The sequence below is a fragment of the Pristiophorus japonicus genome, chromosome 15 (assembly GCF_044704955.1).
Source record: "Pristiophorus japonicus isolate sPriJap1 chromosome 15, sPriJap1.hap1, whole genome shotgun sequence".
NCBI lineage: Eukaryota > Metazoa > Chordata > Chondrichthyes > Pristiophoridae > Pristiophorus > Pristiophorus japonicus.
Window position 1 is genome coordinate 69,346,700 of NC_091991.1, and position 14,905 is coordinate 69,361,604.

Genomic DNA, 14,905 nt, shown 5'->3' on the forward strand with positions numbered 1-14,905 from the left:
GTCTGATCAGCTGAAACAGACTTCATGGAGGAAACAGGTTATATTAATTGCTTGTTATTTAATGTAATACTGTAGAACAGTTGTATAAGAACAATACTGACATCAGTCAATGTATAATTAAAGCTTATTGTTTAAAAACCACTCAGGCTGAATCACACGACGGTTTACGTAACCATGGGAAATCCGCTAACATTGACCTAATCTTAGCTCTCAAGGATTAAGCTCGCAGGACAGAATGGCATGTAGGTGTATATTAGGCTTCAGACAGAAACATCTGAATCAGCACCCATGGACAAAGATGATATGACATTCCAGTGACTGTTCACATTTCGTGCTGCTGCACCAATCCTACTCACTCGACTCAGTGGACTCCGTTCTTCAATGAGAGGCAGTCAATTTTGACTAAAAGCTGACACCAGAGCAATGTTGCCTTTAAGCTGCAAGGCTGCACTCTCGAGCCTCCCGCGCAGCCGGCTCACCGACTTTTAGTGGGAAAAACTGCGCATGTGCGGAATTTTGATGGGGCCACACAGTCAAAAAAAATGATATGAACATTGCACCAGAGTCAGGCTTTTACAGAGAAACACAGGCACAGAAATGTCAGCAAGGCAGCACAGCAAAGGTTGTGAGAAGGAGATTGCAGGGAAAAGAGACACTGAACCATAGGGGAAGGTGCAGCAGATTCATTTTGCTGAAGTCAAGTAAGATGACCAACTGATACGGGAAAGCATGGTGTGTCCTTTATGTTTTATTATGTGAATATAAGTTGTGCTGATCAAACAGATGATTGCTCTGTACATTTCACCTTAATGTAAAATAAAGCCATGTAAACTATTCAAAAACCAAACCTTGGCTTATCTAGTGTTAGCTTGTTCTGCCTTTGGAGACATTGTGTGAAAGGCGTGGAGATCTGGTCCAGACGTAAAGATAGTTTCACTGTTGCACTTGTGAGTCCCGCTATTGTGCTATTGTTCAAGTGAGTCTACTCCCATAGAAGGAAGATGCTTGGATTGCTTACAGAAATAACAGGCATTACTGAACCCAAAAAAGTAGCTATAGCAGACCCCAATTTGTAACGATTTGTCTCTCGTAGCTGTATTCCGCTTTAACGCACCATTTGTGGAACTCTGTTTTTATATCCTTTTGAAAATAATGGATGACTCACATCACTTTTTTAAAATCGATGAATAAATAGCTTTATATTATGCATTTGTATTGGAACAAAATGCCAAGTAAAATGAATGTAATTGTCCCCTGGGAATGTGGGTGTAGACCTGTTTAACACAATTACTTGTACCGCTTTATTAGGTATGCATTTCACAGGCTTGTAATGTGGCATTTATATTGTAGTGCGGAAGCACAGTATTTCAAATCAAAATGATAGAATGGCGTTATAACTGAGTTGAGCTGTCTTGGAAATATAGAATGCCGGATGGGAAATCAACACTATTTTGTTTGTTTTTTGTTCGTGTTCTTATGTTACGACTGAAAGTCCACAATGCATGACAGTTCAATTTATTTGTTGCTTTGAATTTGGCTGTTGTAACACAATCTATCAGTATAAAAGGATTCCTTTTGGTATTTTTCTCAGTGACATGCAAGGTGATTGTAACCACATACACATATAATCATAGAAGTTTGCAGCATCCATTCCGGCCCATCGTGTCCGTGCTGGCCAACAAAAGGCTATCCAAGCTAATCCCACTTTCCAGCTCTAGGTCCGTAACCCTGCAGATTATGGCACTTCAGGTGCACATCCAAGTATTTTTTAAGTGTAGTGAGGGTTTCTGCCTCCACCACTCTTTCAGGCAGTGAGTTCCAGACCCCCTACAACCCTCTGCGCAAAGAAATTTCCCCTCAAATCCTCTCTCAACCTTCTACCAATTACTTTAAATTTATGTCCCTGGTTGTTGACCCCTCTGTTAAGGGAAATAGGCCTTTTATATCCACTATATCTAGGCCCTTCATATTTTTATACACCTCAATGAGATCTCCCCTCAGCCTTCTCTGTTCCAATGAAAACAAATCCAGCCTATCTAATCCGTCCCCATAACTCAAATTCTCCACTCCCGGCAACATCCTCGTAAATCTCCTCTGTACTCTCTCCAGTGCAATCAGGTCCTTCTTGTAATGCGATTACCAGAACTGCACGTAATACTCCAGCTGAAGACCTATAAGCTTTTTTAACATGAGATTTCTCTCCTTCCTCATGAGTACGGCATTGCTAAAAATAGTTAGGATTTACATGTAGTTAGCTTCACTCAGAAATCAATTCCTTCTGTTCAGTCAATCCCATTTCCCTCCAGTTTGTTTCCAGGCCAATTCATGATGTACACAATGGACAGCAAGCCCACCAGCACTGTGCAAGACACTGAAATGGAGACAGGGTACAGTTGGGTGGTATCATGTATTTGTACTTTGCTGTTGTTTCCCCTAAGGCAAAGTTCTGGTGCCAGGATTACTAGTAGGAGGCGTACTAGAAGAAGTTTTAGCAGGAGGAGCATTAGTAGAACTCATATTAACACAACTCCACTAGTAATTGTAAAAAGTACCATTAATATTATATTTCATTTGCATTATGGATGGTGGTAAAGTTACATTGTTCGTAATACTGCTGTTATGATTTTCTCAAAGCCCTTGTACTTGTCACAGAAAGTATATCCATAGACAGATCCTCACATCTTATCAAACAAAACATCATTTTATGCATGCAGTGAATGGGGTGTAATTTGCCCTAGGGTATATGCCAGAAATAGTACTGATGCCCGCTCTGTGCTAATCTCTCCCAACAGGTGAAGTACCACCACACCACCACAACAGCAAACCATGCAACTTAGGCTAAAACTCCTAACTCAAATTTGTGTACATTTTTAGAAATTTCTTCGGACCAAAATAATAGTTTCAGAATTCTCATGGAGCCCTTTAACAAAGTCCTTCTAACTGTCTTGGAAATCTGTAACACGGGCACTTTAAGCTCCACAGATTTTTGTCTTGCTGAAATGACTTGGTTCCAACAAGTGAACGCAAGAAATGAAGATTTTGCTGCTCAGATATGTTTGCTTCAGTCTGCTTCTCAAACCTTAGAACCAGAGTATTTTCCTTACTAAGCAAGATTCTTTGTATAAACCCAAGATCCTTGCAGGTAAACATGTTTTTTGATCAATTATATCACGCAGGCAGATAAAGCATGAGCTACTAGCCATCTCCTACTATTTCATTGATTGCTAGATCAGTTGTTCGGGCTTGTTTTCTGCAAACAGTCTGAGTGATGTATCAAACAGTTTGTTGTTTTGAAACAGATTGCTGGCACGCACGTGAGACGACGAGCATGCCTGTATTTATCATTTCAGAGACAAGGGTTAATTGCAGCTGCGTCTGACTGTAAGTACAGGCAACTGACAGCCCAGTGGGTCAATGGCTGTTTGCCAGTTGCAATATCAGTAGCTAACTCTGGGTAGAATTTGAGTACTCGATTGACCTACGGGCTCTCAGAAGGACCAAGGTTAAACCTGAAAGAAACAGCAGCCAAGGCTTCCATTTGAAACATTTCAGCGCCCTGGCCTCGCTGCAGTTTAAATGGCAACCTGTAACTCCATTCTATTCCAAGTGCACCATAATATATACCCAAGAAAATACAGCCAGGAACTTGTGAAATATAATAAATGGAAATGCTGGATCCTTGGTTAAAGGTTACATCTGAAATGTTAGCTCCTTTTTCTTATTCACATGCTGATAGATCTACTGTGCATTGCCAGCATTTTCTGTTTTTTATTTCCGATTTGCAAGGCTTGCAGTTTTGCTCTTGCCCAGCCTTGTAGTTATGCTGCACTACAAACCCATCACTTCCTGTCAATAATCTTTCATCTTTATTGATCAGTAATCTAGGGAAAAGTTTACACAGTCAGGGTACAGAAGAGGGGTCATTTTATATGGTACAGGATTTACATGATGATGCTACAGGGGCAGGAAGTTCACTTCACCCAAATATACCGTGCCTGATTTGTATGTTATTGGAGGAGAATTTTAAAAAATGTGACCTTGAGGAAAGTCTTTTTACTCAGTGCTCATTCCATATGTTGACCACTGATTCTGTCACAGAATGTAAACATCTATGTCACTGGGAATTGAACTAAAGCTGCCACCTTTTCTTTTTGGTGATTATTTTTGTGCTCATAAAGATGGGAACATTCAGGTTGAATGTAGCATAGTTCAATGTAGAGTAAAGCTCCCTCTCTCTGTCCCTCTGTTCTGTCCCAATAACATTCCTCAGCCCCAACTTCAGATACTGATACTGTCCATGTCAAACACCCTGTGGTTTCTCTTGAGTGAAATTTTCGACTGAATGCTAATTTTTTGTGCTGTGAGCCACAGCTATTAGCACGGAACTGCGACTACCCAAACATACCTTGCATAGCAGAGAGAGAGAGAAGACATTCATCCCATTATACAGGCTGGATTTGAACCCAGGGCCTAAGAGGTGAAAGTTGTATGCCACTTTTTAACTTCGGTGTCCCAAAATTTTGGTAGTGGGAAAGATAATCTTATGTTCTATAATCAAGATACTGAAAAGTGGTCACTTATTGTTTGAACTTCCCCTGCCTGAATGAATCCAATGACAATTTATATATAAACTGCAATATTCAGCCATGGGATACGGGCTGGTACTACAACTAACTGTTACGTCCAACCACAGCATCTTCAGCTCTGCAAGCTAGAAAAAAAGAGTGGAGATTATTTCAGTCAGGACACAGACACTCCAGTGTAATTAACCGACTCATTTTTATTTAAAAGAATAATGTGCAAACAATCTATTGTGCCAGGAAGCTATGACTAGTTCTAGCTTTGCACTATAGCATTCAGTTGAATGCATGGCAATAATCTCGCTCAGATTTGCATAGGCCTAACCCAAATCTTTCGTCCTAACATGCTTTGCCAACAGTTATTGTGTGTATTTATCTCATCTCCTCCCAAACTCAATGTACTGACAATACCCCTGTGTCTTGTTTATCCTCCAAGAAGCACCTAGCAATTCCACCCAAATAACTACCCTTAAGTTGTGACGAATGTCTTGTTCCTGTTCCATAATAGATTCTAGCGCAACTATCTGTCTTCCTCTGCCTTCAAAGCTCAAGCAGGATCTTACCCTATCCACACAATCATAATGAAACTGAACCCAGGTTTGAGATATGCACTAACACAAGGCAAAACTCTCTCGACGATTGTTCATAACCCTTAATCTAAATCCCACCATTGAAGTAACTCTGTTTACTTCATTATTACTACGCTTCACTCACACTTGAATTTTCACCTAGCCAAGCTGAGGAGCCGCCTGTCGATGAAGTCAATGGAAAGTATTATCTGTAAACAAGTATCCAATCCAATTCTGTCAGTTTTGCACTTGGTGGGTTAGGTAACCTTAATTTCAACATTACATAAAGGAAACAATGTTTGCTTGTATTACAATGTTGAGATTCTAAGTGCGTAAGTATCTGATTTCTGAAGTAGTTAGAATCCTTTGATTGCATTACAGCCTCATAACAACAGTCTACTGTTAATTCTATCTGCATTCTATTCTGGATTAACTTGCTGTAACTCGGTAATGCTTTAGCTCCTCGATAAAACAGGGTAACTGATTTTTGCAAAACTACAGATTTTAAAATGATTGATTTTTTCCCCATACAGCCTTGATGAAATCATTGACCAGTGTACTGATATTTTGATGCATTTCTTCAGGTCACTTAAATCAAAAGAACTGGGTGAAGAAATATCCGAGCTGCACTGGTCCTAAACAATCGCCCATCAATATCGATGATGGATTTACTCCAGTAAACGTGAATTTTCGAAAGCTGCTGTTTGAAGGCTGGGACCGTGAATCCAGTGGAAAGACAGTCATTCACAATAATGGGAAAATAGGTGCGGCTTTCCTTTTCTACTTCAATACATTGCATTATTTCCACGTAAAATATCACAGCTGCATTTCAAGGTATTTTCCCCTGTATTTGGGACCGACCTGTAACAGTTCAGTTACAATTATGCTGCTTTTTACTTTTTCCTATTTCTGTTTTCTTAGAACACCGTGCTGCTGAAATGCATGATAGTCAGCACTGTTCGAACATATTCATCTGATGTTTGTTCTTAATAACACATCCGATATATTTACAGCAGGATATGTAATGACAACTGTCTTTATTCTTGATCTCCAGTGGAAATGAACCTGACAGATGAGTATTATATCAGTGGTGGGGGCATGAAATCCAGATACAAAGCAGGCAAGATAATGTTCCACTGGGGAAAGTGTAATGCATCGGATGGATCAGAACATACCATTGATGGACAAAAATTTCCTTTGGAGGTAATAGGAACACCTTGTTTTTATACTCAATATTAGATTAACCCTTATCTGCACTGATTCCGTAAGGAAAGCTATGCCATACCCAAGGATCAACGCATCCACATTGCATTTGAACATGTATTGAAAGAAATAAAAGAATTTCAATTTGTGTTGCACCTTAGCATATCCTCAGGACATCCCAAAGCAATTAACAACCAAAGGATTATTTTTCAAGTGAAGTCACGGCTGTGATGTCAGCAAACGTTTCCCATTGTTATACACCACCTTATTTGCCGATTTATTTTCCAGTTTATTTGGGCTCGTTCCCTTTCTATTTAATTGAAATTGACCTTTTTTCCCCACTTTGGCATCTTTATCTTTGAATGTTTCCTCTCCTTTTCAATGTTTAATTCAAACATAATTATGTCTGGTTGCTGTCTGATAGATATTCCTCTCCCCTTACATTACCTACATGCTCCACGCCATTAGCTGGAACTAGATCCAGCACTGCCACTTTCCTTCATAGACTAAAAACTTTCCTATCTAGAAACCTGTCCTGGACACATTGTAGAAATCCCTGCCATCTTGGCCACATAAATAACTCTAACTTTTGATAATTAAAATCACCAATTATTTTGGCTCTGTTGTAATTGCATTCTCTTTCTAATTTGTCTACTTATCTCTTCTAGCGCCTTCTTTCCACTGGCAGTCTATAATACACTCCCAACAGTCCCCTTCTTATTTGTTAACTCTGCCCAAATAGATTCAGCTTTCACACCACCCCTGTTTCATCTTATGTTCTCGTGCTGAAATATCTTTTTAACACTGCCTCCTTTTTGTTACTCTATCCCTCCTCAATATTTTGTAACCAGGAAGATTCAGCTTGCAGTCCCACCCTATAGTAAGCCATATCTGTCAGCGCTATTATACAATAGTCTCCCATAGCAGTTTGTGCCTGTAGCATACCAATGTTATTCATACTACATGGTACATTTACGTACATACAAGTCAAACCACCCTCTGGCTGTTTGGTAATTATACTCATTTTAATCCTCCTTTATGATCTGTTTTTCTCTTTTCTAAACTCCTTGTACCTTTGATTCTCTTTTCCTCTACACCATCTGTTTTTCTCTTCCCTTGTTATATTAGTTTAACTCTGTCTCCATAGCATTGGTTATTCTCAGAGCAAGCACACTGATCCCAGCTTTGATCAGATGAAGCCCAACCTTCCCATACAGGTCACACCTGCTCCAGAACTGGTCCCAGTGTCCTGGGAATCTTAACCCTTCTCTCCTACACCATATCTCCAGCCACACGTTTAACTCCCTTATCTTACTATTCTTATACTGGCTACCAAGTGACATTCCGAGTAATCTTTCAGTAACCCTTGAAGTCCTGCTGTTTAAACCATCTCCTAATTGCTGAAATTCCTGTTGCAGGACCCCAAATGTATTTCTTCCTATGTCATTGGTTGCAACGTGGACCACAATTTCCGACTATTTCCCTTTCTACTCCAAAATCTTGCGCACCTGCTCTGTAATATCCTTTAGCAGATAACTGGGTGGCAACTCACCATTTGGGCCCCTTGGTTGTTATTACAAAAGCACCTAGCTATTCTGCGGACTACTGCCTTTCTATATATCTCTTCTCCATCTTGGGCAACCACTTTTATTATGGTGCTGTGGTTTGGCTCATGTATGTCCTCTTTGATGTGGCTGTCACCAGCACATAAAGAACCCATAAGTCAATTGGAAAATTTAAAAAAACATAGCCAAATGAAAACTGCATTTTCCTGGTTCTGTGGTCAACAACAACAACTTACATTTATATAGTGCATTTAACATCATAAAGTCTCCCAAGATGCTTAACAAGAGCGATATCAATAAAAACAGTTTTGGCACTGAGCCACAAAAGAAGATACCAGGACAGATGAGCAAAAGCTTGGTCAAAGAGGTAGGTTTTAAGGAGCATCTTAAAAGAGGAGAGAGATTTGGAGGGGGAAGAGGTTTAGGGAGGGAACTACAGAGCTTGGGAACTAGGCAGCTGAAGGCACAGCCATCAATGGTGGAGCAATTAAAATCGGGGATGCACAAGAGGCCAGAATTGGACATGCGCAGAGATCTCAAAGGCTTGTCGGGCTGGAGGAGATTACAGAGATAGGGAGGGGCAAGGCCATAGTGGGATTTGAAAACTAGGATGAGGAATTTAAAATTGAGGCGCTGTCAGACTGGGAGCCAGTGTAGGTCAGTAAGCACAGGAGTGATGAGTGAACGAGACTTGGAGCGAGTTAAGATGTGGGCAGCAGAGTTTTTGATCAGCACAAGTTTATGTAGGTGGAAGATGGGAGGCCGGCCAAGAAAACATTGGAATAGTCAAGTTTAGAGGTATAACGGCATGGATGAGGATTTCAGCAGCAGATGGGCTGGAGTCACCTGAGTTAAGTAGGCAACAACATAGATTCATTTAGCACATTAACTGTGGATGCCTTACCTTCTCTGTACTCACTTTTTTTCAGTTCTGAAGGTCAAATAAATGTCAAAGTATTTCATTTCATGATTTTATTTTATTTTCATTTTTAGGGAATATTTGCTCAGCTCCATCCTGCCTACTGGATCATTTTAATTTCCATTTACACTAGGCATTCTTTATTGTGTTGGGTAACCAATTTGGTGTTTAATTATCTGGTGCTGGTTTAAATTGCCCAAATTCCTTTCACTTTAGAACCTTACAGCCAGCAGAGAGAAAGGAAACTTTCAACTCATCGTTCTGACTTGGGCTAAGTTCTAATCCAGTTCCCTGAGACGATTGGACATTGTTCTAATTCATTGCATCCATCTGTTTCCTATATGCATGTAATGTACTTATTTATGCAGGTAATTAAAAGTTGCTGTAATAGTCAGGAAGTGTATTTATATATGAATGATAAAATTAAATATTGCATAATAGAATTGCGCATAAACTGTCAAACAGGTAGATACATGATGCATCTTTTGATACATAAAATCATAACTAATGTTTGTTCTAAGCACAAAAGATGAGAATAGTAATTGTTTTCCAAAAATGTGTTTTCAGATGCAGATCTTCTGCTTTGAGTCAGATCTTTTTGAAAGTTTTGATGATGCAGTGCGAGGCCAAGGCAGTCTGAAAGCTCTGTCTGTTTTATTTGAGGTAATTAAGTTTTAATGCAAGCACGGTTTGAGTAAAATCATCGACCCTTTCTTTAGAATGTTGTGTTGCTTCAAACTATGTTGTGTATGGTGTAAGGTCAATAATTATTTTTCATTTTCTTCAGATCTTCCCCACCTCTCTGAACGTTGGTGTCAAATCATTAATTAGGTGCAAGGGTGCAAACACTGCAGGGTAAATTGTACAAATGCGCACTCCCCTGCCCATTGGGAGCACATATCGAGAAATAACAGATGGTAAATTGGGAGGCACTGTGTGTGAAAATTGCCAATGTGTGCCCACTGCGGGCAAGGCTCCATACAGGAAATGCAAATTCATAAAAAATACTTATACTTGTCCAAAAAAAAAAATGTTTCTTCATGGGCATGAATTTTTTACATTTACATCCCACTTGTCACCCTATTTTGCAGCTGAAAATTGGTACCATTGCCTCCTGTGAAATTCCCTATTTTGGGGAGCAGTGCACTCATTCTACTGTTTGATACTCAATCTTTCCCAGGACCTCAACTCTGATCAATTTCCTACCTCCCACTGGCTTCTCCCTTTTTACAATTTACAGGTTCTGAAGCCGAAGCTTGGAATGGCCTGGTCATTATTTGTTGAACTATTTCCTCTTCTCTCCTGAACTTTTCAACCTTGCACTTTTGATCTTAAGAATAAGGTGGTTGAAATTCCCCTGTTGTGCGCCTGCCATTAGTGCCTCCAGAGAGCGCTAATGGGGGGAGAAAGTGCTTTCTCCTGGTGGGGGGGGGGGGCGCTGCCGACTCCTGTGAAATTGCATGGGAGTTAGCGGAGGTATGAATCCATTGGCACCACGCCCTGCTGCTAGCGCTCCAGGCCGCTGCACCAGCGATGATAACATCATTGCCGTGCAAGGCAACCCCTTTTCACCCCGTGGAGACCTCGTGGGTCGTGAACCGAGCACACCTATCGCGGGGTGAAACATAAAGGGGAGGTGTGCGGCACCTCGCGCATTTTTTTTCTTCCCAATTCACCGGTCGGGCCGCTGTACCACGTTGGCGTGTGGTCCAGGCCGCGATGTGCAGCCCGGCACTCCATTTCGGTGCCGGGCTGCGACCACAGCACCTCTTAGCCCTGGTGGCCCAGTGGAGGCAATCAAATGGCCTGCAGAGCTCGCAGCGTCCCTCCCCTTTAACGGAGTGGCCGCATAGCCCTCCACGATGCGCCTGAGTAGCGCCCCTGATCCCGCCCTGAAAGGAAGTGCAGCGCACAACATTTTGCTCCACTTCCTGTGAGAGGCGGTAACTGCAATTTCGTTCTGGTGGGGGAGGGGGCCTTGTGTGCCGGGCGCGGCATGTCCAGCCCCGGAGAGGTTACCGTTGCCCAACTGGGGCACTAGCCAATTTCGCCCCCAAGGTTTCTTCATTTAAAAAAATTATGTAAGGACATGATGGAATTTTATTTTCTGGAGAAACTGAAATGCCATTGAGCCTTCAAAGGGTCAGAATGCAAGACCTGAATATTCTCGGGGCTGGATTTTCGCCGACTTTGCGACCGGGTTTTCGCCACGATTTAACCCTCCCGGCGAAAACCCGGTCGGCAGGATCCTCGGGCACCTTTTTGCAGCGCTTCCATGTACCGCCGGGGAGAGGTGCGTCGACATGCAACAACGCAGATTGCATTTGCGTCGTACCTTCGGCTCTCTCGGGGCCTGTATTCTGTGCCCAGAATACCGACAGGTCAAACCTGTTGGTGCAGCCCTGCCAGCAGCGGTAAGTATGAAAACCTGCAAAAAAGGTAATTTAAAGTTTTAATTTTTTAATTCTTTTTCAGCGATTTAGTGGGTAAGGATTTTGTGCATGTTTTTTGCAAATTTTTTTTCCCTCCGTCTCAAGGCCTCTCTCACAGCGCTACCGACCCCAGACTAAATTTGCCGAAACTCACGGTTTACGCCGCGAATCCTCGTGCAATGCCGACTTTACCGAGGGTGCAGACGTAAAGGCCGAAAGTTAGTCCTAAAAACAGATGTGCAGCGAAAACAGTACTTTTGGCGAAAACTAGTGTTTTCGCCGAAAACCAAAAATCCCACCCTAGATGTCAAAAGCTGTGTCCAAATCTGTATTTATCTCCTCCCTGATAGGCCGTATATTTTTTTTTCCCGGTTCGTTCAGATTTGAATAACGTATAGCATATTTTCTGAATGGTCAGGTACATGCCACCATAAGTCAGATGTAACCAATCAGAAAAATGGGTGGCCATCTGTTGCACCAAATTTCCACCATTTAGGTATTTGGTAAACTGGCACCAGAAACGCCCACCCAGCAGTTTGCAGTTGATTTAATTAAAATTAGGCCCCAATAATGTCAATAATCCTGTTTACAGAAGAGCATTTAAAGATTTTATAAAGAGTAGGGGGCTGAAATTGTCCCCCTTAGGAACTGGTAATGGAGCGGATGGGCCAACCCGTCCTAAATTGCCCCCGGGTTGCTGGCGGCGGCAACGGATTTCCGCGCCGCCCGTGCTGCCGCCTGTTGGGCACTCATCGACCCCCTTCCGACTGGCGGTGACCCCCTTTCAGCCCACGTGGAAATTGTCCTGCGGGACGGTGCCACCGCCAGTCGGTGCCACTGACAGCTTTCCCCTGCAGGAAACTGTGTGTGTCTGGGCGGCACATCTGCTCTTAAAGGGGAGAGCGCATTGCCGACGCCTCCATTTTATTTTAGTTGTCAGCCGACTCCGGGGTCGGCCCGACAATGGCGGCAAGGGCTTCGGCCGAGCAGCTAATAGGCAGCCTGCTACCCCCTCTTGGGTGTTAGGCCGCTGGCCCGGCCAAAACCCTCCCTGGTGGCCCAGTTGGCCTAATTAAACCCCATGCAGAGCTTGCAGTGGCCCTCCCCTTTAACTAAAATGGAGGGACACATCGCACTGACATCATCAGCGACCCGCTGACGTCATTAGCGCAGGGCTGATGACTCCTTGTGTCGGTCGACCCGACCCTCCGGCACTTCCACCCCTCAGCCGACCCAATTTCCACCCCCACCGAAAAAAAATACAAGACCTGAATATCGGTCGATCCGCCACTCATGGACTGGGGCGGAGAAAAATCTTAAAGAACGGTAAGTGCGCCTACAATTAGTCGGAGGATTTGGAGCTGTGTTTTGATGCTATTTCTGAATCTTTTTCTTATTTTTTTTTGTTTCTTTCCTGTTTCACTTATTTGTTCAGGAAAGCTTTGTGCCAAGTGTTCTGCCACTGCCATTGTTTTGGTATGTCCACAAAATTGGGACATTGGGTTTTCCAATGGGGACTCCCCTTTACTTATGCTTTTTGAAGGAAGCAGAGAAGGAACAATGGGGAGATGCCAAGCAGGTCAAGCTGCACCAGAGGCAGATGGTGCCGACTTGCTGATATCCTCTCATCCACATTTATCTGTCAGTGATCTGATGGCTATACAGAATTTGGGTCAGCAGACAGCCACCTGCTGAGATGTGCCATCTGCTGACATTTACCATCTGTCGCAAGGACAGCAGCAGTTAAAGTGGCATGCCAGTGATAGTAACAGTCCTCTGCCACCTACCAGGCATCGCTGTCCTGAGGAGAATGTCCAAGACAGACTCTCCTCCTTGCCAACAGCTTTTGCTGCCTCACCTCCACTTTTCCAATCTTCAACATGTGGGAAGAGGTTTGAAACATTACACTCCATCACTTGGCCACAGACTTACTTTCCCGAATTCACATTTACTGTGCCAGGCAATTTTTGTTCTCCAAACACCCTTTGCAAAGATTATTAACAGCCCTTGTATTTTATTCCATGTGTGACCACTTGCCTTAAATTTGCTCATCAAATTTTAAGGCGCTACATATAGGAATTGCTAGATGAATAAAGACCAAGGCACATCCAATTCACCTTTTACCCTCCTGGTAGTCGCATGATACAATGATCATGGATTTGTTGACTAATCATAACAAACATTCTCTATCAATTAGTCTACAACAGACCCAGACATGACCACTAATTTCCCATCCTGTTGCACCAGTCTGAGCTTGGAACTCACCTACGCTGTCTAAATGAGACTGATTGGAACAGGATTAGGACAGATGTGGTCGGGTGGGTACTAATATTGCAGCATCTGACTCAACATTGATCAGGGCCTCGAGAACAAAATCTATCCTCATACGTTCTGAGATTCAGCAATTATTTTAATCTAACTTTTGAGTAAAAATAGTTTCCAGGAGACTATTATGGGATAAACAGATCATATTTGGGTATATTTTATGAAATAGTCCTCTCAGAGTAAGCTTTGTGCAGTGGGAATGGACATCTGTGTTTCGGTGTGAAAGTCAAAAAACCTAGTATGATCTTCCACCCATTAAAATTATTTGATCGAAAATCATACGATACAAGGGCGCACGAACCTTGGCATCAAATTCCTGATGTATGCTCCTGTCGCACAAAACTGACATCACGAGCGCTAAATTGTAAATTCTACCCAATTATTTAAATGATGGATCATAGGGCCCAAGTTTCGAGCCGCGCCTAGAACGGCGCAGTCCCGACCTGGACGCCCGTTTTTCGCGCCACAAAGTGCGCCTAAAAAAAACTTCCAGATTCTCCAGCTCCCTGCAGGTCGATTGCAGCTCGGCGCGGAGCAGTAGGGGGCGGAGCCAGGTCCCTGCGCTGAAAACAGTGCCGGGATCTCTGCACATGCGCGCTACAGTGGGCGCGCATGTGCAGTAACTCCAGGCACCCAAATCTGTGTGGGAGGGGCCGAAGCACGCAGCCCCCTAGCCCTGGCCGAATGGCCTCACTGGGGCTGTGTGAATAAGGCTCCTCCCACGGCCAGCTCCTGCTTCCTCCCGACCCGACTCGACTCCCGCTTCCCGCCCCCCGCCTCCGGACCGGACCCGACACCGACCCGACTCCCGCTTTCCCCCCCTGCCCCTGGAACGGACCCGACCCCGACCCCGATTCCTGCTTCCCCCCCCCCCCCCCCGCCCCTGGACCGGACCCGACCCGACCTCCCGGACTGGACCCGACCAGACTCCCGGTTCCCCCGCCCCCCGCCTCCTGCCTCCGGACCGGACCCGACACCGACACCGACCCGACTCCCGCTTCCCCCCGCCCCCGGACTGGATCCGACCTGACCTCCCTCCCCCCGACCTGACCACCCTCTCCCTCCCTCCCCCCGACCCGAACCGAACTGACCTCCCTCCCATCACCCCCCCGACCCGCGCTCCCCCCGACCCAACCCAACGCCACCTACCTGTAAATCTGGTGCTGGGCCCTGCCCGAAGTCTCGGGCTCGACCCGTTCAGCCTCCCTCCCCCTTCTCCTTTCCGCCCCCCCATCTCCTTTCCTCCCCCCCCATCTCCTTCCCCCCCCATCTCCTTCCCCCCATCTCCTTCCCCCCATCTCCTTTCCCCCTC

At 44.0% G+C, this 14,905-nt stretch overlaps 1 protein-coding gene across 1 annotated transcript in view; it reads left to right on the forward strand.

The window, feature by feature from the left end:
• Positions 1-14,905, forward strand: part of ptprz1a (protein tyrosine phosphatase receptor type Z1a) — a 298,658-nt gene that overhangs the window by 151,690 nt on the left and 132,063 nt on the right. The window contains exons 3-5 of the mRNA XM_070901676.1: positions 5,734-5,913; positions 6,204-6,352; positions 9,404-9,499. Coding sequence (XP_070757777.1) covers positions 5,734-5,913; positions 6,204-6,352; positions 9,404-9,499 — 425 coding nt within the window. The remainder of the gene's footprint in view (positions 1-5,733; positions 5,914-6,203; positions 6,353-9,403; positions 9,500-14,905) is intronic.